Source organism: Apodemus sylvaticus, chromosome X (assembly GCF_947179515.1).
Source record: "Apodemus sylvaticus chromosome X, mApoSyl1.1, whole genome shotgun sequence".
NCBI classification, from domain to species: domain Eukaryota; kingdom Metazoa; phylum Chordata; class Mammalia; order Rodentia; family Muridae; genus Apodemus; species Apodemus sylvaticus.
The window spans coordinates 15,910,975-15,935,934 of NC_067495.1; the positions used below are offsets into that span (position 1 = coordinate 15,910,975).

The 24,960-nt window shown below is 40.1% G+C and overlaps 1 protein-coding gene across 1 annotated transcript in view; it reads right to left on the reverse strand.

The window, feature by feature from the left end:
- Nucleotides 1–8,337: 8,337 nt before the first annotated feature.
- Rragb (Ras related GTP binding B) overlaps nucleotides 8,338–24,960 on the reverse strand; it is a 48,539-nt gene continuing 31,916 nt past the window's right edge. Inside the window, exon 11 of the mRNA XM_052171512.1 lies at nucleotides 8,338–8,950. Coding sequence (XP_052027472.1) covers nucleotides 8,943–8,950 — 8 coding nt within the window. The 3' untranslated portion in view covers nucleotides 8,338–8,942. The remainder of the gene's footprint in view (nucleotides 8,951–24,960) is intronic.

Here is a 24,960-nt window from a genome sequence, read left to right on the forward strand (position 1 = left end):
ATAACACGGTAACTGTAAAAATGAAGCTTTACACTTTATTAACAGATCCACTGCCAAGTTACTCAGCTGAGTGAAGAACGTGAAAGCAGATATATTAATGAAGTGCTAATTTTTATATGAAAACATGACCTCCAGAGGATTTGTGAATTTGTAAAACATCACTAAAATAATATATAATGAAGTGTTAGCTATTAATATTCTAGATGGCCGGGCGGTGGTGGTGCACACCTGTAATCCCAGCACTTGGGAGGCAGAGGCAGGCAGATTTCTGAGTTCGAGGCCCGTCTGGTCTAGAGTGAGTTCCAGGACAGCCAGGGCTACAGAGAAACCCTGTCTCGAAAAAACCAAAAATCCAAAAAACAAAATATCCTAGATGGGTAGGAGGCTTGGGATACTGAAGACTGAAGTGTGTGTGTATGTATGTGTGTGTGTGTGTGTGTGTGTGTGTGTGTGTGTGTAAGTTGTACTTTGCTTCTGTGTGTTATTTGAATGTAAAAACTTCTGTACTTTTATTCCTTAAAAATTAAGTTGCTGGGGGTTGGAGGAGACGGCTCATCAGTTAAGAGCACACTGACTGCTCTTCCAGAGGTCCTGAGTTCAATTCCCACCAACCACATGGTGGTTCATGACCATCTGCAATGGGATGTGATGCCCTCTTCTGGTGTGTCTGAAGAGAGCAACAGTGTACTCATATACATTAAATGAAGAGCAATGTCTGCTCTTCCAGAGGTCCTGAGTTCAATTGCCAGCAACCACATGGTGGATCACAACCATCTGTAATAAGATCTGAGCCCTCTTCTGGTGTGTCTGAAGACAGCTACAGTGTATTTACATATAAATAAAATAAATAAATCTTAAAAAATTAAGTTGTTTATGCCAGGCAGTGGTGGCACATGCCTTTAATGCCAGCACTTGGGAGGCAGAGGCAGGTGGATCTATGTGAGTTCAAGGCCAGCCTGGTCTGCAGAGTGAGTTCCAGGAAAGCCAGTGCTATAACACAGAGAAACCCTGTCTCAAGAAAACAAGACAAAACAAAAAGTTGTTTTATTTTCAGAGCATCTGTGTAACTATATTGTTCCTTAAATATCAATGGCCTAACCAAGAACACTAAAATACAATTCTCTTAAGAAGCTGAAAATAGTAATATTAAGAATTGTCTTCAGACCAAACATACAGAATAGAGTTAGAACTAGAAGAACAGTTAGCTTTATGTCCTCTTTCATAACTTGCACCTACTGACCTCGTGTGGGACTTGTGCATACAGTCCCAGTCCCTGTGAGTTAATGTGCACAACAGCCCTGCCATGTTTGGAAGGCAATTTCAAATCACTCCTAGTTCTCACGCTCTTTCTGCTCCGTCGTTTGAGTTCATCTCAGAGCCTTACGGGGAAGGAGTGTGATGTATATTCCCATTTACGGCTGAGCACTTCAGAATCTCGTATTCTGTTCACTTGGACCATTTCTGAGTCTCTGCATTAACTTCCATTCTATTGGCAACTGTGGGTTTCTGTGGGAAGGTCTCTGTGTTCTTTAGATATGGGCCCTGACCTGAAAGGCTGCTCATGTTCCAGTGCACACACTGGCAGCACTGAGTAAAGTCAATGGTTTTAAAAGAATACATATATTTTACACTTTCACTATTGAATATATTTTATGCAATTATCGACAATTGAACCCCAAAGAACCTTAATAGAGTTAGAACTAGAAGAAGTTAGCTTTACAACCTCTTTCATAACTTGGGTCCATTATCTATATTCAGTCCTTCCTCATCTCCTAATATGTAACCTTTCTTGTTCTTCTCTCTACATGTTGTAGTGTACCCATATGCACATTCTTTTATGTGTGTGCATATATTATTAACTAGGTTCTGCATATGAGGGAGACACATACTTATTTTCTTTCTGAGACTGTGTGACTTTAGTTATTATTTTTTGTTTTGTTTTTTCTTCCGAGACAGGGTTTCTCTGTGTAGCCCTGGCTGTCCTGGAACTCACTCTGTAGACCAGGCTGGCCTCGAACTCAGAAATCCGCCTGCGTCTGCCTCCCAAGTACTGGTGTGCCACCACCGCCCTGCCAGATTTCATTACAGATGGTTGTGAGCCACCATGTGGTTGCTGCGAATTGAACTCAGGACCTCTGGAAAAGCAGTCAGTGCTCTTAACCACGGAGCCATCTCTCCAGCCCTACTAAACACTATTTAAAAAACAGTTTTAAATAAACAGTTTTTTAAAAAAGTCTGTATAGACCTGGCGGTCCTGGAACTCACTTTGTAGACCAGGCTGACCTTGAACTCAGAAATCCGCCTGCCTCTGCCTCCCAAGTGCTGGGATTAAAGGCATGCGCCACCACTGCTAGGTTTAGAAGTTTGAATCTCAGATTTTAAAGATTTATTTATTTACCTGATGTATGAGTGCTGGATCTGCATGTATGTCTTCGTGCCAGCAGAGGGCGACAGATACCTGTGTTGATGGTTGTCAGCCACTACGTGTGATTACTGAAAATAGAATTGAGGATCTCTGGAAGAGCAAACAGAGCTCTTTATTTTTTTAAAATAAATATTTATTTATTATATGGAAGTACACTGTAGCTGTCTTCAGACACATCAGAAGAGGGCACTATCTCTCATTACAGATGGCTGTGAGCCACCATGTGGTTGCTGGAATTGAACTCAGGATCTCTGGAAGAGTAGTGCTCCCAACCGCTGAGCCATCTCTCCAGCCCAGTTTTTCTTTTCTTTTTTAAAAAAGATTTATTTATTTAGAATTTCAGGATTTAAATTAAGGCTTTTGATCCATTTTGAATTGTTTTTTGTGCAAGGTGAAAGATAAATTCCTCTGCAAGTAAAAACTGAGTTTTACCAGCACCATCTATTGAATAGTCTTTTTCCAATTTAATCTTTTTCCAACGTATGATTTTGCCTCCTTGTAAAAAATGAAAAAATAATAAGTGGGCATAGTAATATACCACAGTAATGTTTAATTTACAGGTCCCCTATTATACTCAACTTTGTTCATGCCTATTTTATGTCAGTACCAGACTGTCTTTATCACTATAGCTCTGTAGTATAATTTGAGGTTGGTCCCTGTAATGGCTCCAGCATTGTTCTTGCTCTTTGGAATTTCTTTGTCTATTCATGGTCTTTGCTGATTAAATATGGATTCTTGTATTATTTTTTCTGAACCTGTGACATATGAGATAGAAATGATGATAGGTAATTTCATTACTCCTGTAAATTAATTTTGGTAGCATGGCTACTTTTTCAGTATTAATTCTGTCAATTCAGGAGCATGCATATTTCTTTATCTTTTGGAATCTTCTGTGATTTCCTCTTTCAATATCTCAATGTTTTTGTTGTTGCAGTCTTTCACTTCTTTGGTCACATGTATTCCAAAATACTTAATTTTTGAATACTGTTGAATTAAATATATAAAATAATATATAAAAATAAAAAGAACACATGATTGGATGTAGTGGCGCATGTCTTTACTACCAGCACTCAGGAGGCATAAGAAGGCAAATATCTATGAGTTCTAGGCTAGTCAGATCTACATAATGAATTTCAGACCTGGCAGGGCTACACTATGAGATATGCTCAACAAAACCAAACAAGTCCATGAAGCTGGGAGGGAAAAGAAGTAGAAGTGTTATAGGCATTGAAGGGAGTTTTAATCGAGACATATCATATTAATATACAAAATCAGCACTTTTCTAAAGGGGATAAGACATAGTTTATTATGGAGTCAACTTTGTCAAATAATTTTTAAAAGCCAATTGGATGAACTTATCTATTAGATAAAAGTTTAAGTTTCATTGCAGAACATAAGGAACGTGCCTAATTTCTTTAACTAAATTTTGCTCTGTCCCCAGAACAACTTACATTCATAAGAGTAAGAATGCGATACCCAAGTATAGTAAATGTTCTAGGAATAGGAGTTTACAACCTCGTGTTAAATTTTTCAATCCCAAAACTTTATCAGGGAACACAATAATAAAGCTAAGACCCCAAATTGTGATTTTTCTATCTTAGTTGCAGTTCTTGTTCATAACCACTCACCCACAAGGCACTGTCCATGCCAAATAGACAAGAGGTTTTGCATTTAGAAGGGTAAGGCTTGGAATTCCACTTTCTGTCTGTGTGATCTTGGGTGTGTTGCTTTACTTTTTTGAGCTCCCATTTTTTTTTATTCTAAGAATATAAGTCATTTAATACTGTTAATTTTATAGCACAAAATAAAACAAGCTATGATCCCCAAAAATAATTTTAAAAGCTTACACAGAAAATATTATTGCCTGATGCTTATGATTTTTAAGTTATACATGTCGAGAGTTTTATGTCATTTGAAAACACACAGTGAAGACCGTCTAGAAGCAAGGCCACTGTTCCTCCTGTCTCATTTTTTAATCTGAATAGTGGAAGATTTTTAAGATCCATAGGATTGTTGGGGAGACAAAATGAGCTCATATTATTTGATTATAAAATATTAGTCTTTATTTCCTTCCTTCCTTATCTCTGCTCCTAATTAAACTACCCAACACAATATATATCAAGTAGCTCAGAAACATTCTGCACAGGAGTTTTGTTTTTTTTTTTTATTCAGGGTCGTGAGGTTGTGGCTGCATATGATTTTCACTCTCCATACCTATCTTAGTCAGGGTTTCTATTCCTGCACAAACATCATGACCAAGAAGAAAGTTGGGGAGGAAAGGGTTTATTGAGCTTACACTTCCACGTTGCGGTTCATCACTAAAGGAAGTCAGGACTGGAACTCAAGCAGGTCAGGAAGCAGGAGCTGATGCAGAGACCATGGAGGGATGTTTCTTACTGGCTTGTTTCCCCTGGCTTGCTCAGCCTGCTCTCATATAGAACCCAAGACTACCAGCCCAGGGATGGTACCACCCACAAGGGGCCCTCCCCACTTGATCACTAATTGAGAAAATGCCCCACAGCTGGATCTCATGGAGGCACTTCCCCAACTGAAGCTCCTTTCTCTGTGATAACTCCAGCCTGTGTCAAGTTGACACACAAAACCAACCAGTAGAATACCTAAGGCACAATGTACAAGATATGTGTTTGCTATATGAAAACATCTGTTGAAGTTTGGCTTAGAAGGCAAATGCTTGCTAAAATTTGATAGCTGATCAGTAATACTATGGAACTGAAGACATGGCTTTAAACAACCTGAATATTTACATACTAAATATATATGACAGAAAGCATATGGTCTGTTCATATACAGCTTAATAAGGCCATGCTAACTAGCAGAACGGTTTGAGTTATAGAAACCAGGAGAGGTCCAGATAGTGTCAAGTGGAAGTAACCATTAAATCCAGAAATAATATCTTGGTCTTGTTTACCTCTCCTAAAAAAGCAATATTAACATACCTTTTACCATTATTCTCCCAAAGGAAAAAAAGATTTTGCTTTCTGTTTATTCATGTGGTTTTGTTTGCTTTTGTTTTGTTGTTTCCTCATGAGAAAGGGTCTTATTGTTCAGCCTAACCTGACCTAGAACTGACTAATAGGTAGCCCATACTTGCCTCAAATTCTCAATCATCCTCCATCAGCCTCCCAAATGCTGGGATTCCAGGTGAGAGCCATCAAGCTCAGTTAGAAGATAAACTCTGGATAGATTCTTTCAAATTCTTATCAGTAGGCTTTCCCACCCCCCTTTTGGTTTTATTTCGTAAGATTAAAGAAAAAAGATCTGTGTATGTGTGTGACTCTGTGTTGGGGTATATGCACATGAGTGATGGTGCCTGCAGAGGCCAAAGAAGGCTTTAGATATTTAGAGTTGCATTTACAGGCAGTTGTGAACCAGAACCGAACATAAGTGTTTTGTAAGGCCATTAAGCACTTTTAACCATAGAGCAATCTCTCAAGCCCTGTACTTTGGGGTTTTGTTTTGAGACAGGCGCAAACTGGCCTTGAACTCCCTAGATAGCTGAAGAGAAACTGAAACTCCTGATTCTGCTGCCTCCGCCGCCCAAATGCTGGCCCTTACAGAAGTGAACCATGGTGTTCAGTAGCAGTCTTTTAAAGTAAAGTCATCTTCCTTGTCTCAACACTTGTCTCTTAATTGGCTTGTGGTACAGTAAGGTCAGTATACAGCTGGGTCAAGTAATCATATAAACCCCACAGTTTCCTGTTGATCATCATCCTCAGCTAACTCCCTAGCCTGCTTTCCAGGCCCTACTTGTTTATCAATAAGAAGTTCTGGAGAAATGTGATGGAGGAAACCTTTTTACCTATTCAATTAGAAGTCAGTGTTCTAAAACACTTGGCTCTGGGCTACTGCTTAACATATCCTAGTAGCTTCGTTTCTGCAATATAACTATCATGTATGTGTGCATTTGCTAAGACTTTACACTTCTTTCACAGAATGATACATTCATTCATATATACATTCTCTTTTCCTCTCCCCCTCCCTCTCTCCTCTCTCTCTTTCACACACACACACACACACACACACACACACACACACACACACACACACAGAGTATTTATCTACCTCTCAAAACCAATTAAAAAGTATTTAAAGTAAGAGGACAATGGATTTTATAAACCCAGAAAAACTATTCCTATTCTATATAAAATTAGTTGCTCAGTTCATGAGGCTGGTCTTCTCAGCTGGTCTTCTGTATATGCTGTAATATCAAAGAAGTGTGCTCCAATGGTAGTGAAGGAATGGGCTTGCTAGCGAGGCCAAGCAATTGGGCAAACAGAGCAAGCTTCCTTCCATGTCTTTATAGCACAAGATGCAGACCAGATTAAAAGTAGATCTTCCCATCTCAAAAGATCCAGACTAAAGGTGGTTCTTCACATTTCAGATGATTTAATTAAGCAAAAATTCCTCACAGTGTACCCAGCCACATGGAATTTGGTTAAGTTCATATCTAGTCAAGTTCATAACCAAGCATAGCTATCACACCAGCACATATCAGTAACAGAGCTGGAGTTTAAAGGCATGACTCCTTGTGCCTTGATTGAATACATCTGAGTTTGTGAACTGACACAGAAATGCTATGTTTCCCTGAGTGAGTGGCCATACTAGTTTCCCATTATTTCCTCAGGAGACACACAAAGCATAAAGCATTTGGTCAGAATCTAGAAATTCACAATTTCTTTGGTTTTTTTTTTTTTTTTGTTTGTTTGTTTTTTTGAGACAGGGTTTCTCTGTGTAGCCCTGGCTGTCCTGGAACTCACTCTGTAGACCAGGCTGGCCTCAAACTCAGAAATCTGCCTGCCTCTGCCTCCCAGAGTGCTGGGATTATAGGCGTGCGCCGCCACTGCCCAGCTGAAGTTCACAATTTCTAAACGCTTGGGTCTCTCTTTCTCCCTCTCCCTCTCCCTCTCCCTCCCTCTCTTTCTCCCCCTCCCTCCCTCTCTCTCTCTCTCTCTCTCTCTCTCTCTCTCACACACACACACACACACACACACACACACAGACACACACATACAGAGAGAGAGAGAGAGAGCAGCATAACAGCACAGAACTAAAGGGAAAATGTGCAGATACAGAGTCATGTGTAAATGACCTGAGAAGTTACTTGGAATTCTAAATAATAATCATGGAGAGATTCTTTTTTAACTAAGTCATGCTCTGGCAGAGGGGATACAAGGAGCCATCGGGTCACAGCTCCTGTCTAATTATAAGTTCTGCCTGATACGTGATGCAGCTACAGCCACCTTACCAAGAGTCACATGAGCACAGCATGTAGTACATGTTCTTGGTGACCTTGCAAACATTGCATATTCAAATGTTTCATTTGCATCTACTATGTTTTTGGTTCTGATTTCGAAAATATAAAAACATTTGAAATTATTTGACAGAGCAGAAGAACCAGGAAAGGATCAAAATGAAGACTGGCAAACTGTTTAAAAAAAGATGGCTCATTTGGGGAAAAAAAAGAAAAGGTTTCTGGGGGCTGGAGAGATGACTCAGTGATTAGCAGCACTGTCTGCAATTCCAGAGGTCCTTAGTTCAAATCCCAGCAGCTACATGGTGGCTCACAACCGACCATACAGGAATCTGATTCCCTTTTTTGGGAAGATAGAGCAGTCATCTATATAAAATAAATAAATCTTCTAAAAAATTTAAAAAGGTTTTTGTCTACATCTGTCATAGTTAACTTAGTCTGAAAACATGCTTTGTATTATTATATTCAAGTCAGGTTTATCTAATTTAACTTTTTCAAACTAAGGGGACAAACATGTTCAGGTAAAGAGTAAGAGTAAAACCCAAATAGATGAGTGCATAGTATCAGACTGGGAGACACAGATGACTCCTTCTGTTGTTTTGATTTTTTTTTACAATAAAAATTTATTGAACGTCTCATACATTCCAGCTATTGTGTTAATCCTAAATGAATAATAGTAGGCAACATAGCATGGCTCCTGTATTTACAGGGCATACAGAAACACAGCCAAAGATAGATTTTAATCAGTTACACCAAGGGCTATATAATTATATGACAAGTATGACTCTGTGTGCTAGGAAGGATTCTCTAAAGCAGCAGCTCTCAATCTAGGAGTCACAGTCTCTTTCCGGGTTTAATATCAGCTATGCTACATATAAGATATTTACATTGCGGTCCATAAGGCTGTCAAAATTAACAGTAATGAAGTAGTAACAAAATAATGTTATGGTTGGGGGTAGATATCACTACAACATGAGGAACTGTATTAAAGGGTCACAGAGCATTAGAAATGTTGAGAACCACTGCTCTAGAGAAGGGAACTGATACAGTGAGTATATATTGTGAACAGAGATTTATTAAATTGGCTTACATGATTTGGGGCAGTTAGTCCAACAATGGCTGTCTGGATGCTGGAGAGATAGAGAATCCTGTAGTTGCTCAGTCCACAAGGCTGGCTGTCTCAGCAGTTCCAATCTGGTGCTGAAGCCTGGAGGATTCTTGGAGAGTGCTAGTCTTCAGTTTATGTTAGAAGGCTGAAGAAGATGGGTTCTGATATCAGTGAAGGTGGTAGCAGCAGTAAGAGCAACATAGTAGATGCACTGACCAGCAAGGAGCAAAGGCAGACAAGCAACAGCAACATTATTTTTCCCTGAACCTTTTTATATCTGAGTCACTACTAGAAAGTGATGCCAACTCTGGAACAAACAAGAGTCGTAGTTCTTAGTAGAGTCCAGGTCCAATCAAGTTAATAGCCAACACTATTATTTTCTAACCCCACAAATTCAGATATTAAAATGGTTAACTGGTAAGTTAAGAAACACCCGGGGTATCAATAAAGCATACATTTCAGTGTCTTTGAGGGTTTTCCAGAGAAGATTAATAAAGGTGGAAAAGACTTGCTCTAACATGCATGGTACCATTCATCCATGGACTAGAGTCCTGACTCAAATAAAAATGGAAAAGGAGAAGCCAACCAAGCTTTCCTGATTTACCAGAATGTGAACATGGCAGACTTCTGTTGTTGCAGACAGGAACCGATCCTGGTGACAGACCTGCGTCAGGATGGCATCCCTGAACCACTGAGCCAAAATAAACCTTTCCTCCGTTAAGTTGCATCTTGCCAGGCATTTCTCCCTTTTACTTGAAGTAAAATACTGCCTCTAAATAGATTATGGACAATTAATTAGGGATAGAAGATTCTAAATAAGGTTGGGGAGATTGCTGAGTGGTTAAGACCACTAATTGCTCTTCTAGAGGACCTGAGTTCAATTCCCAGCAACCACATGGTGGCTCACAACCATCTGTTGGAGAATCTGATGCTCTCCCTCTTCCAGTGTGCATGAAGACAGCTCCAGTGTACTCACATGCATTAAAATAAATAAACCCTTTTTTTGTTTTTTGTTTTTTGTTGTTTTTGGATTTGTTTTTCTTATAATACTTTTTTTTTTGGATTTGGTTTTTTCGAGACAGGGTTTCTCTGTGTAGCCCTGGCTGTCCTGGAACTCACTCTATAGACCAGGCTGGCCTCAAACTCAGAAAGCCACCTCCCAGAGTGCTGGAATTACAGGCGTGTGCCACCACTGCCTGGCTTATAAATAAACCTTAAAAAAACAAGATTCTAAACACTTTTCTCATGCCCCATTTTATCAAGCTGGTAGGATAGTTGATGTAACACAACATTAATAAAACCTCTACCACATTCCACCTCCCATTCCCTATCCATCTCAACACTATACAAACTTGTAGAGCATTTAATCAACCCATTTCACGGATTCTTCTGCATAATATATGATCTTACGTAAAAACCTGTATGGTCCTTTGCCATTAAAATCTGAGGGTGTGTGATAATGTGCTTGTTTTTAAACTTGGTGAATTTGAAGGGCTTCTAGATAATTCTAGTAGAGATAACACGTGAGCATTTGTACTGATGACAGAATGACACAGGCAGATCATAAAAGCAAGTTGGAAGGCTTCTTCATATACAATGGAATTTAAAGTTTTTGACTTCGTTTATATGCACAATATACAGTGAGAGGAAAATAAGCATTTTTTTTTTACAAAAAGATTACTGTCTTAGTTAGGGTTTCTATTGCTGTGATAAATTACTATGACCACAAGCAACTCCGAGGTACACAGTGTTTATTTCCTTTACACTTCGATATCACAGTCCATTATCAAGGAATTCAGAGCAGAAACTCAAGCCAAGAACCTGAAGGCAGGAGCTGATGCAGAGGCCATGGAGGGGCATTGCTTACTTATTTGCTCAGCCTGCTTTCGTATAGAACCCAGGACCACCAGCCCAGGGTGGTACTTCCCGCACCAATCGTTTCTCAAGAAAATGCACCACCGGCTTGCCCTCAGGCCAATCTTAATTCTCAATAGAGGTGTCCTTATCTCAGATGGCTGTAGCTAGCTAGTTAACTTGAGAAGTAACTACCCAGCACACATACTGTAGACAACAGTCAAAAAGGCAGGGGCAGTTGTGCTATCAGAAGAAATTAAAAAATGAGTATTCCCCCCAAAAGTGAGTAGTAAACAGTGCCAAGTATTATTTTAAAAGTCAAGTAAGATGAATAGACAACTCTCCCATTGGCTTTTCTAACATGGTTGGTGACAGTGATATTAACAAGCGCTGGTTTTGTAGAGTGATCCGGACAGAAGGCCGGAATAAGTAAAGAAACGAATGGGGATGTAACAAATTTTGGCTATAAAAAGAAGAGATGGGCAAGCACCAATCCCTGACACTATTAATGACATTCTCTGTTTTGCTTGCAGATAGGAGCATGGCTGTCCTCTGAGAGGCTCCACCCAGCAGCTGACTCAGACAGATGTAGACACCCACAGCCAAACAGTGGATGGGGCTTGGGGACTCTTATGGAAGAACAGGAGGAAGGATTGAAGGCACAAATCACAAGAAGACCAACCTGGACCCTTGGCCTCCCCACTCATATGTAGCAGATATGCAGCTTGGCCTTCATGTGGGTCCCAAACAACTGTTGTGGGGGCTATCCCTGTCTGTGGGATATATTCTTCTAGCTGGGCTGCCTTGCCTGAAGTCAGTCAGAGAGGAAGCGCCTAGCCCTGCAGAGACTTGATGTGCCAAGGTGGAGGGATAAGCCTGTGATACACTTCCTTGATGAATGGTGTGGGAGGGCCCAGTTCATTGGGGCAGTACCACCCTGGACTGGTGGTCCTGGGTGTTATAAAAAAGCAAGCCAGTAAGGAGCATTATTCCATGACTTCTGCATCAACTCCTCCCTCCAGTTTTCAGCTTCTTAACTGCTCTGTGGAACTGTAACCTGCAATAAACCCTTTCCTCTTTGAGCTACTTTTGTTTGTTATGATCTTTGCCATAGCAATCGAAAAGTACCTATGAAAGCAGGGTTTTCAACTCTTTCTAAAAACAAAAGGCAGCTGCGTTGAGCCCATTCTATAACATGAAATTGATAGTCACAAAAAGTCCCTTCCTCTGGTATCTGTCCAACGAGCTCCTCAAGGACATACAGTGAAGACGCTCTAGTAATACTGTGAACAGTCAGGAGCACAGCGAGTGCTGTACATATGCCAATCAACCATAGGCTGGCTCACACAGTCTCTGAAAGTCATGATTCCTTGGACATATGTGGGCTTCTTTTGGATTACTTGTCACTCTGCAGTCCTTTGGAGAAAGCCATTTAAACGGAAGTCATGTGGTAATATGTGATCTGGCAAGAAAGAGCTACCATACCTGTTATGGGGCCCTCCTGTTTCACTGCAAGTAGCATCAGTATCCTCCGTACACCTAGCTAGCTCTCCGCCCACGTCCTAAAGCCAAATCTACTCAAGGGCAAGATTAAAAAGATAGTTAATGACATAGCTAGTGCACTGTGCCCCAAAATGTGCATTTTCTTCTCAGTATCCATAAGTAATCTTATAGAAAAGAAACAGCATGCTTTTATAGCTCCTCAAATTACCTGCTCATCTTTTTCAGTGTGTGTTTCAACAACTCGTGATGAGAATTCTTGAAAGCCTTAGTAATTAGTCATTTCACTCAGGTGTACATTTGAATTATTCAAAAGAAATTATCTTCCCACTAAAAAATGAAACAAAACATCCTTTCTCCTATCTCTCTGCTTACTGTCAGAGGGGCAGAAATAGCGAGACACCCAAATGAACATTTTCTTTCTACAGATTTAAGATTGTTAAGGCTTCCTTTAATGGTGGTCTATGAATATTCATTTCAAATATATAAGCTTGTAGCAAAATCAACTGTTTTTTTCCAAATTATTATTCCAACAGCCACTCTCCAATTTCTTTAGTGAAAAACACGTTATTTCATTTGAGGATGCAGTTTACCTAATGAGAAGTTGACACTTCTTAATCTGATGATTAGATTCTGGCCAATGTGGTGGGAATGGTGTGAGTGTGTGTGTGTGTGTGTGTGTGTGTGTGTGTGTGTGTGTGTGTGAGAGAGAGAGGGGGGGGAGAAAAAGGAGGGAGAGACACAGAGACACACAGAAAGACAAAGACAGATAAAGACACAGAGAGGTTTCCTGAAAGTAGAAAGCATTCTGTTGCAAGGATGATGGATGTGATACTTATGGTTTAAAAAACCATCTTGAACCATAAGGTGATATTTTAAGAACAAAGTACATGCAGCTTTGGATATGGCTTAGTGGGTTAAGTGGTGTTGTGAGAGATGAGGGTTTGAATTCTGAACCCCAGCACTAATGTGAAAGCCAAGTGTAGTGTTCTGTCTATAAGTCTAAACTCAGAAGAGACAGGTGAATCCAGGGTGGCTTGCTGGCTAACCAGAGAGATAGGGTCTTAAATAATAAGGTGGGATCACACACACACACACACACACACACACCTGCAAGGAGGGAGGGGACAGTGAGAGCAAGCAAAGCATGAACAAAATTGGGTCTTTGGAGGCAGTCCAGTTCTAGACAATATGATGCTCTATTGCATTACGTCTTTAGACAAACATTAGGTATCTGAAATGTTCCCACTGCTCACTATTTTTTTTAAAGATTTACTTATTTTCTATGAATGTGAGTACACTATAGCTGTCTTCAGACACATCAGAAGAGGGCACTGGATCCCATTACAGATGGTTGTGAGCCACCATGTAGTTGCTGGGAATTGAACTCAGGTCCTCTGGAAGTAGTCAGTGCTCTCAACCACTGAGCCAGTTTTCCAGCCTCACTGATGACTATTATTTGTAATGCAGAATTATTTTTTCTTTAAAAAAGAAATTCCTTCAATATAATTTTACCATTTCCTATACTTTCATATACTTTTACCATTATTTTTCCAAATAAAAGAAATCATATCAAAGTGTTGGAAACATTGTGCCACATTTCTGCCATTATACTTATCAGAAAGGACAATGTTGAAGGGATAGTGGTTAACACAAAAACTCACAACTGGTCAGTGTACACAGAATAGGTGTCACTGAGGTACTCCATCACAAATGGAACATTCATGTACCCCACCCCACCCCAGGCTCAGAGACCATCACAGAAATGGAGACAAAAAAGATCTAAAGAGCCAGATGTGAGGGAGGACAGAAGCTAAACAGTGTCTTCTGGCCATGACAGGACTGCGGCACTCAGACACTCAGGAACTCAGAGCAGCTGTGGTTGCCTGGATTAGGATCATGTCGATTATAGATGGAGGAGGGGATCATAAACCTCCACACATAGCTGAAGATTTACTGACAGTTGGTAGCTTCTGGGAGAGTTGGTTTCCTATAAGGTTGGGTCCCTGATAAGTTGACCATGCTCCAGTGGATGGCCATATGCCCAGGAAGAATATGGAGAGGACAAATTGGAGTCAATGACTACTAAAAGTTGAAGGGCTACAGTGGTGGGGGTAGATTTGGAAGGAGTTGGGAGTGAATGTGATAAAAATACATGGCATGAAATTCCCCAATAATTTTCTTTTGTTTTGTTTTTTTTTCCGAGACAGGGTTTCTCTGTGTAGCCCTGTCCTGGAACTCTCTCTGTAGACCAGGCTGGCCTTGAACTCAGAAATCCACCTGCCTCTGCCTCCCAGAGTGCTGGGATTACAGGTGTGTGCCACCACCGCCCTGCTAAATTCCCCAAGAATTAATAACATTTTTTTCAAAGAAAGGACAATTTCGGAACACTCAGCAATATGCCAGTATAAACTAAATATTTGCTTTGTATTTTGAAAGGTGCACAGAAGCTATGTTAAACTGCATTTCTGATGGCTAATGAAGCAATGCACATTTTTCTACTAAATTATCTTTATATATTGTTGCATAATTTCACCCAAACTAGAAAGGAGATCCCCTAGTACAATAGAACTAAATCCAATACATCATTTATTTACCTATATTTGTAACATATTGCTGGGTAACAACCGTATGAACTTAATAAGCTATCTTTTCCTATTTTTTGTAGGTATACAAAACAGGTGGAACATTAACTATATCTCTATCTCAAGGTCTCCCTGAAGCCAGCACTCAAGAAAATGATGGGGACTGTGGTGTTTTCTAAAGGCTGTATTAGAGGAATATTTGCTTGTCAGATCACTACGTGATTGATAGAAAGACTCAATAAATCTTGGAAGCTTATTAAACTGAAGTCTCATTTTTCCTCTGGCTACGGGCCCAAGGCCTCGTGCAGTCAGTTTGTCTAGGTAATCATGCAAGAAAGAGAGCAAATGAACATTCTGTAGCCTAATCCCAGAAGTGACATGCCATCGGTGTTATCAGATTCTCCTTGTAGAAGTCATGAGATGAAGCTGGATGAGATGAAGCATGAGATCTACATGAGAAGTCATGAGATCTCATGAGATGAAGCATGAGATGAAGTGGGCTATGTGAATGCATGGCAGCTGCTGACTACAATGGCTGAAGGGCCTGAAGGAAGCATTTGTTGAATAGGATATTAGCCCAGAAGCTTGGAATACCCAAGACACAATTCACATATCAAATGATGCCCAAGAAGAAGGAAGGAGAGGCCCCTGGCTCTGGAAAGGCTCAGTGCAGCAGTGTAGGGGTATACCAGGACATGGAAGTGGGAAGGGGTGGATGGGGGAAGAGGGGGAGGGAATATGGTTTATGGGATTTTCTGGGAGGGGGGAATCCAGAAAAGGGGAAATCATTTGAAATGTAAATAAAGAATATATCTAATAAAAAACAATAAAAAATTTTTTAAAAAGAAAAGAAAATTTTAAGCAGAGTGGTGGTGGTGCACGCCTGTGATCCCAGCACTCTAGGAGGCAGAGGCAGGCGAATTTCTGAGTTTGAGGCCAGCCTGGTCTACAGAGTGAGTTCCAGGACAGCCAGGGCTATACAGAGAAACCCTGTCTCGAAAATACCAAATCCAAAAAAAAAAAAAAAAGAAAGAAAGAAAGAAAAAATAAAATAAAATAAAATTTCAATATTAAACTTAGGCACATTTAGATTGTATGATGGCTGTTTTGTGTTGTCAACTTGACTATATTTGGAATTAACTAATAACCAAGTGGTTGAATACACTGGTGAGGAATTTTTTTCTTAATAAAATCATTTGCTCACCATCTGATGAAAGCCTATATAAGGCCATGGAGATGGAAGCATATGTTTTTTGTCTTCCTGCTCTTATTTTTTTAAGATTTACTTATTTATTATATGTGAATACACTGTAGCTGTCTTCAGACACCAGAAGAGGGTATCAGATCTCATTATGGATGGTTGAGTGCCACCATGTGGTTGCTGGGATTTGAACTCAGGACCTTCAGGAGAGCAGTCGGTGCTCTTAACTACTGAGCCATCTCTCCAGGTCCAGTCTTCCTGCTCTTACTCTTGCTGGCAAGTCCATTCCTTTACAGGCATTAGAGCCTACTTCTTTGGGATTCCAGAGTATAATGAAGGCATCCATCCAACCTTGTGGACTAAACTGGATTCTTGGATTTTCTGTTCATAGCCAGACATTGTTGGATGACTAGATCATAGCCTGTAAGCCATGCTAATAAATCCCCTTTCTATACACACAAAGAAAGTTATTCTTTTGGTTCTGGTCCTCTAGAGAACCTCGACAAATACAGATTTTGGTACCAGAAATGGTTCTAGGGCAGTGGTTCCCAACCTTCCTAATGCTACGACCCTTTAATACAGTTCTTCAAGCTGTGGTGATCTCAAACCAACAAAGTATTTTAGTAACTACTTCATAACTATAATTTTGCTACTCTTATGGATTTTAATGTAAATATCTGATATGTAACCCCACAAAGGAGCCACAACCCACAAGTTGAGAATCACACTGTTCTATAGCAACAGAAGTATAAGGATGACTTTTTTTTAAAAAGAGATTCATTTATTTATTGTAGTATGTGAGTACTCAGTACATTGTCACTTTCTCAGACACCCCAGAAAAGAGCATCAGATCCCATTACAGATGGTTGTGAGCCACCATGTGGTTGCTGGGATTTGAACTCAGGATCTCTGGAAGCGCAGTCAGGGCTCTTAACCACTGAGCCATCTCCCCAGCCCAAGGATGACTTTTTTAAGTATCTGGAATACGCTTTCCAAGTTGCTAACCCCTATAGTTACCGAAACTTCTCCAGTTACTGAAACCTCTTATGGAAACTCACTCAGAGAGAACTAAAAATTCAGAGTGTGAACTATTTTATAAACCTAACGAATTAAGAGCATTTGCTTATCCCGATTCACCAATTGTGACAGGCAATGGATTTGGTGACTCTGTATGTAACACTTTTGACCATTTGTGGTAAAATCAGGCAAATGATGATACCGTCTGGTTGCTCCCAGCATCTCTGGTTAAATTGACAAAGGGAAGGAATAAGCTCCGTGATAAAAATTAACCAACCAGCATTCGCGCATCTCCTGATACAGTGAAGGGGAAACAATGAACTCAGTGATTAAAAACTGGTCCGCGCCAGATGCTCACAGTCTAAAGGTTTCTGAGTGTGCGCTGGAAGAGTCTTCTCTCCAGCACCCAGAGAGCTCATGTTGTGGGAAGTCAAACTGAAGTCCTCACTACAAGGTTGGCTGAATTAGAGTGAAAATTCACGTCCCAACATTGGAGGCTGTTGGCAGTTACAGACAGGGCAGTAATTGGAGGTCTTGTACCTTGGGATGGGGATGTGCGGGAGGACCTTAGTGAAGCTGAGAACTTTGAACCCTCAGATCCTCATGGGTTTACCTCACCTGAGGACGCAGTCTCTCCACGATCAGCAGAAGGTGAACCCCAACCCCCACACACAAAGCCTTTTCAGCTTTGATAGAGGAAATTAATCCTTCATTGCCTGCTAAGCCAACAGTGACTTTCTCTGAAGGAGATGCCGGGCAGGACAATACTGACATCCCAGTGTCCACCAATAGTTGCCTCTAGACCTATAACCAGACTAAAGAAAGACTCAGCAGGCTCCTAGAGGGGAGGTGGAAAGTGCAGTCCATGAGGAATTCCACTACACTACTAAAAAGATTAATGAGTTTGCTAATTCATTCAAGCAGAAGTCTGAGCAATGTGCATGGGAATGGAATAATGGTGGAAGAAACATAAAACCGAATCAGGCTGAGTGTACTGATACAGGTCCTCTGAGTGGAGGTTTTATGTCTAATATGGAAACTCACACACTTTTTTAAAGGTGTTGTTGGGTACAAGGTGAAAGCCAAGAAAACTCACTTCAGATATGGAAGCTTGAAAATGAAAGCTTTAGCTTTCTTTTTGGAGCACTCAGGGAGGTGGGCGATTGGGGATCTGAGCCCTGCCTCCTAAGGGAGATTGTACAACACTGCTAAAGAAGAGGAACACAAAGTGACGGAGGAGCTGGAGGAAGGAAGCTGCAGTGCTAGTCAATTTTTGTTTTGTTTTGTTTTTGCTTTTTTGGATTTGGTTTTCTCGAAAAAGGGTTTCTCTGTGTAGCCCTGGCTGTCCTGGAGCTCACTCTGTAGACCAGGCTGGCCTTGAAATCAGAAATCCACCTGCCTCTGCCTCCCAAGGGCTGGGATTACAGGCGTGCGCCACCACCGCCACCCAGCTAGGAAGAGCACTCTTAATCGCTGAGCTATTTCTCCAGCCCCAGATTTTTTTTTTCTTAATTAAATCATTTGAAGTGTGAAGACCCACTTCTAATCCATATCTTTGAAGTGGGAAGATACACCTTTAATCCAGATCTTTTGAGGTGAGAAGATCCAGCTGTAATCTTGGCATACCTTCTTCCATGTATACAGGACAGGAAAGAAGGAAGGTTGCTCTATTTGTTTGATTATGATACGCTCCTTAAGTCATTTCCAAGAGCTAGCACATTAAATAAAATTTAAATATCTTCCTAAATCATTTTATCTATGCTCACTGTTTAGTTGGTTGATACAGTATTCACACTAAATGAGAATGTCTAGGCTCCATCTCACCCGAGTTCAAACCTGAATACGCAGCTATGTCTCTGTTCATGCCTGACACAGCACAGCAGTTCCCAACTCCCCTTCCTAGCTGGATTCTCCTACACTTAGTACTTCTATAAATCTAGTTGCTTAAGCTGAAAACCCTGGCTTATCCCTTTCTGTTGTTGGACACACCTTACTAAGAACTCCTTTTGGCTTTAAGAAACTAGCCAGAATCCTACTAATTTTCATTATTCTGGCATAAAATCCCAACATCTTGTTACATTCTATTTACTCAGATCTCCAAATGGTTCATTTTCTATCAGTAATCAGTTTCTGAAAATAAGATAATGTCAGTTCTCAGCCGAAAACAATTCCCACTTTAATGGGAATAAACATTACAATGTTCAGTCCCCTAAAGAACCTGATGGTATTCTGCCCTACCCCTTCCTATGTTTAGATGCTATCATGTGTGCTCCTTGTGTTTACACACACAGTGGTTCACATATGGAGGTCACTTCTTCCCCTCTCCCTTTACACGGGATATGGGGGTTGAACTCAGGTAGTCAGGTTTGCTCAGGAAGTGGCTTTACCTGCTTGCTTCCAGTTAAAAACAAAATCTCCTACCACCTCATCTACTTCTCAATACCATCGACCTTGCTTCTGCTCCTCCAATATTTCAAGAAGCCTCCCAAACCAGACCGGACTATGATTGCCTAATGACATGGCTCATTAGTTTTATTCACCTATTTGTTTGAATCTCATTTCATCATGGAGGTTATCTCTGCTTTTCGTAACAAAATAAGTCTCTGCTATTAAGTTTCTGTCAACTTGACTGAACCATAAGTTGTTCAAAGACTTCAAAGACATCATATCCATGACTTTTTTTTTTTCCTCGAGACAGGGTTTCTCTGTGTAGCCCTGGCTGTCCTGGAACTCACTCTGTAGACCAGGCTGGCCTCGAACTCAGAAATCTGCAAGTGCTGGGATTAAAGGCTTGTGCCACCACCGCCCGGCTCATGACCCTGTTTTTTTTTTTTTTTTTTCTCATTAAAATAACATTTAAATCGGTAGACTGAGTAAAGCTGTGGGTTAACCTTGTCCATTGACGATGAGAAATAGAAAATATAGAATGACCCTTCTGGCAGCAACAGACCAGTCTTATTGTCATAAGTAGGGGTAGTCATTGGTTTCTTCCTATTTTAACTAACACTAGCTTTCTTGAACTAGCGTCTGGACTGGAACTCATACGTTTAGTTTCGTTGTTTCTCTAGCTTCTGGATTAGACACCTGGTTAGATATTAGAGGCTAGAACTATGTTTAGATTGGACACCTTCTTCATAGTCAACTGCTTGGAAAAAGATCCAGAAAAATTGAATTTTAATAGCTGTTAGAAAAATTGGACCTGAGTCATACATACCTCAGGCTCTGGGAGGAAACACATCCTTAACTGCATGAAAGGCTAAATAGGTAAATATTTATACCTGGTGCCAGGACCTCTAAACCTTATGAGATTACTGATAAAGAATGTATCATTTTGCTGGGTGGTGATGGTGCACACCTGTAATCCCAGCACTTGGGAGGCAGAGGCAGGCGGATTTCTGAGTTCGAGGCCAGCCTGGTCTACAGAGTGAGTTCCAGGACAGCCAGGGCTATACAAAGAAACCCTGTCTCAGAAAATAAAAATAAAAATAAAAATAAAATAAAATAAAACAAAATTAAAAAGTATCATTTCTTCTCTTGTAAGACAACCTGTGGTAGTTTGGATGAGGATGACCCTTAAAGGCTCATATATTTGAATAGTTGGTCTTCAGTAGGAGGAATTGTTTGGGAAGTAATAAAAGATACTCCAAGGCTTCAAATGACCCTGCCCATCCACCCTCACTCCCATACCCCCTGCATCCTGGGATCTGATAGACAAGTGAGCTCTCAGCTGTTACTCTAGCCAGCATGGTTGCTGCTTGCCTGCCCACCATGATAACCTTAACCTTCTGAACCCAAAAATGGCCTATCAGTCACCTGCACAGGACAAAGTCCTGTAGGAATTGCTGATTATTCTAGAGATCTCTTAGAAATAATATCCAGCCTGCCTAAAGTGCATATCAAGGCCCTGATGTCTTTGACTATTGTTTGCTCTCATCCCATAATTGTATACTCTAAACCAACTGTGTCTATATTTGGCACTATATTCTGTATGTCACATCAGAATACTTTTAATGGAGATCACAAGGGCCAGAAGACAAAGAGAGTCCAGACCAAGGTCCTGGTGATATGTTATCTCGGGCTGAGACATGCTGGCTGTTCTGTGTCTCCTGTTTGCCAATTATAGACCCCTAGAACATCTCAGATCTCCATATAGTTATGGAGTTATAAGCCAACCCCCTATATTTACACCCCCACCCCCACACTACCTTTTTCTCTTTATAACTGCAAATACATTTTCATTTGTTGTTTAATAGATTATCAGGAATTTGGTGACTTGAAATAATAGAAATTTATTATAGTTCTGGAGGTCAGAAGAATGATGTGTTTCACAGGCTTAAACTCCCAGGTGTTAAGGAGGGTATTTCTATAAACCAGTTGGGGACAATCATCTGCACATTCCTTGGCTTGTGGTTGGTTACCCACTTCCATGTTTAATCCCCACAACAGTGATTTCAGCCTTTCTCAGTGACTCTTGATACTGATTGTCCTGCCTTCCTTCATAGAAATTTAAAAGGCCCTTGTATGTTGTACTAAGTGAATCACCTAAGAAAATCTTGTTTAAGATCAGCTGGTCAGTAGCTTTAATTATATGAAGTTTATATATAAAAACTTGAACTTCTCCTTGCTATGTAACATATTGACACATTCAAGGAATTAGGAATGAGTAATTATTCTGCCTCCAATATAGTCTTCATTTTCTTTATAGTATTTCTGTCTCCAAAATATAGCATATTTAATTGGTAATTGTCTATCTCCCTTATTAAAATGTGAAACCACAGGTTCTGTGGTTTTGTTTTGGGCTCTGAAGATATTATTTGAACCATAATATATTGTGGATAAAATATCTTCTGACTACAGTTAGTCTTAGTTTGCGATTTTGTTAGTGAGGAATTGGTGTTCCTGCTTTAAAGAGAAGCCCCAAGTTTAAGTAGAAAATCATAAGCCGTGTTTTGTAAAGCATTGTTTTTGAAGGCCTAAAATGGATACACATTTTGCTTCTCCTCTTTTAAAGGGCTCCAGGGAAGTGGAGACTATAATCCTTCACAGTAGCAGTTAAAGGAAAACTTACAGATTACAAAATTGCTTAGGCATGACCTAAGTCTTTTTCAGCTCTACAGTTTTTCCTTTTGGTTTCCTGTAAAGTGCTTTGCTTCTTCTACTATGGGAGGGTTTTTTTTGACAATTTTTTTTTATTTTATTCGATATATTTTTTATTTACATTTCAAATGATTTCCCCTTTTCTGGTCCCCCACTCTCCGAAAGTCACATAAGCCCCCTCCCCCCCGCCCCCGTTCTCCCACCCACCCCTTTCCACTTCCCTGTTCTGGTTTTGCCTTATACTGCTACACTGAGTCTTTCCAGAACCAGGGGCCACTTAAAAAATAAATAAATAAAATAAAGATGTATTTTTGAGTGCTCTATCTGCATGTACACCAGAGTGCCAGGAGAGGGCGCCAGATCTCACCATAGATGGTTGAGAGCCATCATGCAGTTGCTAGGAATTGAACTCACAACCTCTGGAAGAGCAGGCAGTGCTCTTAACCACCAAACCATCTCTCCAGCCCCTGTGAGAGTTTTCTTTTCTCTCTCTCTCTTTCTTTCTCTCTCTCTTTCTTTCTTTCTTTCTTTCTTTCTTTCTTTCGGTTTTTTGGATTTTTTTTTTCAAGACAGGGTTTCTCTGCATAGCCCTGGCTGTCCTGGAGCTCACTCTGTAGACCAGGCTGGCCTCGAACTCAGAAATCCGCCTGCCTCTGCCTCCCAAGTGCTGGGATTACAGGCGTGCACCACCACTGACCAGCTCCTGTGAGAGTTTCTTAATCCATTTAGCAAAGCCCCAGAGAAAATAGAGTGAGAAAGAATTGTGTCTGCTTTACTTTTTTTTATAGAACAGATAGAGGTAGGCTAGTAGACAAGTTATACACACACATGAGGGCATCATTAAGGAGGAATGAAGTTAGGAAGGCCATATAATTGTGGATATATAAATGAATTGTGGATTAGATTACTGGAGTCCAACCAGTAGTTTCTCCAATAGTATATAACTGTGCTTAAGTTATCTTAAACATTTTTCTAACTTGCAAAATGGAAGTCATAAGAGTACTTATCTCATAGAGTCCTCATGAATATCAAAATGAGATAATCTTTACAATACACAACTTCATAATTAAGTAGTAACTGTTTTTCTTTGGCAACCTGGCTTACCCTTTATAGAGTCAGTAAACTGATAGAAGGTGAAAAAATGAAGACAGGTTCAGTAAGAATCAGTACCTACACTCTCCTTATACTAATGACTACTTTCCTTCCTTTTTTAAAAGATTTCTTATTATTATATGTAAGTACACTTCAGACACTCCAGAAGAAGGCATCAGATCTCATTACAAATGGTTGTGAGCCACCATGTGGTTGCTGGGATTTGAACTTAAGATCTTCATAAGAGCAGTCAATGCTCTTAACTGCTGAGCCATCTCTCCAGCCCTAACGACTACTTTCAGTTGTAATATATTACCTATAAAATGAAGCTTCCAAATTATTGTTTCTTTTTAATCTAAAAGAGTTCTGTTTGATCTCAAACTTGATGATCATTTTGAGAACCAGTGATGTGAATTTTTTCCCTTAGCATAATGTCTGGTGACCATGTTTTGTCACAACTACTCCCACTCCTAATTTCTTCTTTCTTTTTCTCTGAAGCAATGGTTTCCAAAATGTAGAAGTAGGTGGATAAGTAGGTGGAGCTTCAGCATCATTTGCAAACCTGTTGGAAATATAGATTCATGAGGCCCACTCAATGGAGCTTTCAAGGTGGGTCTTGGACAACCATCTATGTTTTGAGATTTTTATTTTAGGTTTATGTACACACATATATATATACCACGTGTGGCTGGTGCCTGCAGAGGTCAAGACAGAGATGCTGGATCCCCCGGCACTCAATTACAGATGGTCGCAAACCACCACATGGGTACATGTGGTCCTGGGTCCAAACCTGGGTCCTGAACAAGAGCAACCGGTGCTCTTACCTGCTAAACCATGTTAGGCCCGAAGAATGCTATTTAATGAGCTATCTCCAAGCGACTGTGGGATATACTGACATTGGAGAATCACTGTCCCATCCTGCTCACATATTAGTATAGAAAGCATCACTTTATTTGGGTCACGTTTACACATCTCCTTTTTATTTTTATCCACGTTGCCATATGGATGCTTTCATTTTCTTATCTACCTACTTAAAGAAAGCTTTCAAAAATCCCACCATAAACACTAAAGATGAGAACAGGCTAAAGCATGACTATCAGTCACAGAGTAGACCTCTATTCATTTGGTCTTTTAATTTTACTACATATTAATGGGAAAGAGTCTGGAATATCTACCTAGAAGATTTCTTCTGTGCTTGAAAACAACTTCTAAAATTACTCCCATGATGTTCTTTTCAGTCGATAAGAACATAGGTTACTTAAAAAGTGGTATTTTCTACTTAATGAAAACTATTTATTTCTCAATCGGGAATAATAAACCAAGACAGAGTGAGACTGATCCTCGAAAATATTTCCTTCTGTTTTGTTGGTTTTTCTTTATTTTCTTTTATTTATTTACTTATTTATTTTTATTTTTTGAGTCAGCATCTCTCTGTGTAGTCTAACACCTGACACCGGAAGACATTTTATACCACGAAGTACAGAAGCTATGAGATGAGTCTATAGGGCTGTGTATCCCTAAACACATGTTTGTGCCATGTTTTGTTCTAATGGAAAACAGAAAAAGGTTTGAGGCTATGGCAACTCTAGTTAATGTTTTAACATCCATCCTATTTGGTTACAGAATATATAAATAAAATAGTAACCACTGTTGGACCTCAAAAATTTTCATCTCGCATATCTTACTTTCTATCCAGGTTTTATTCATTCATTGTCTAGTTGCTTCCTAGAACTATTACTCTTCCAACATTTTATTTATTCAGTCTCTCTCTATAGATACATGGGCACACGTGGAAAGATCGCAGGACAA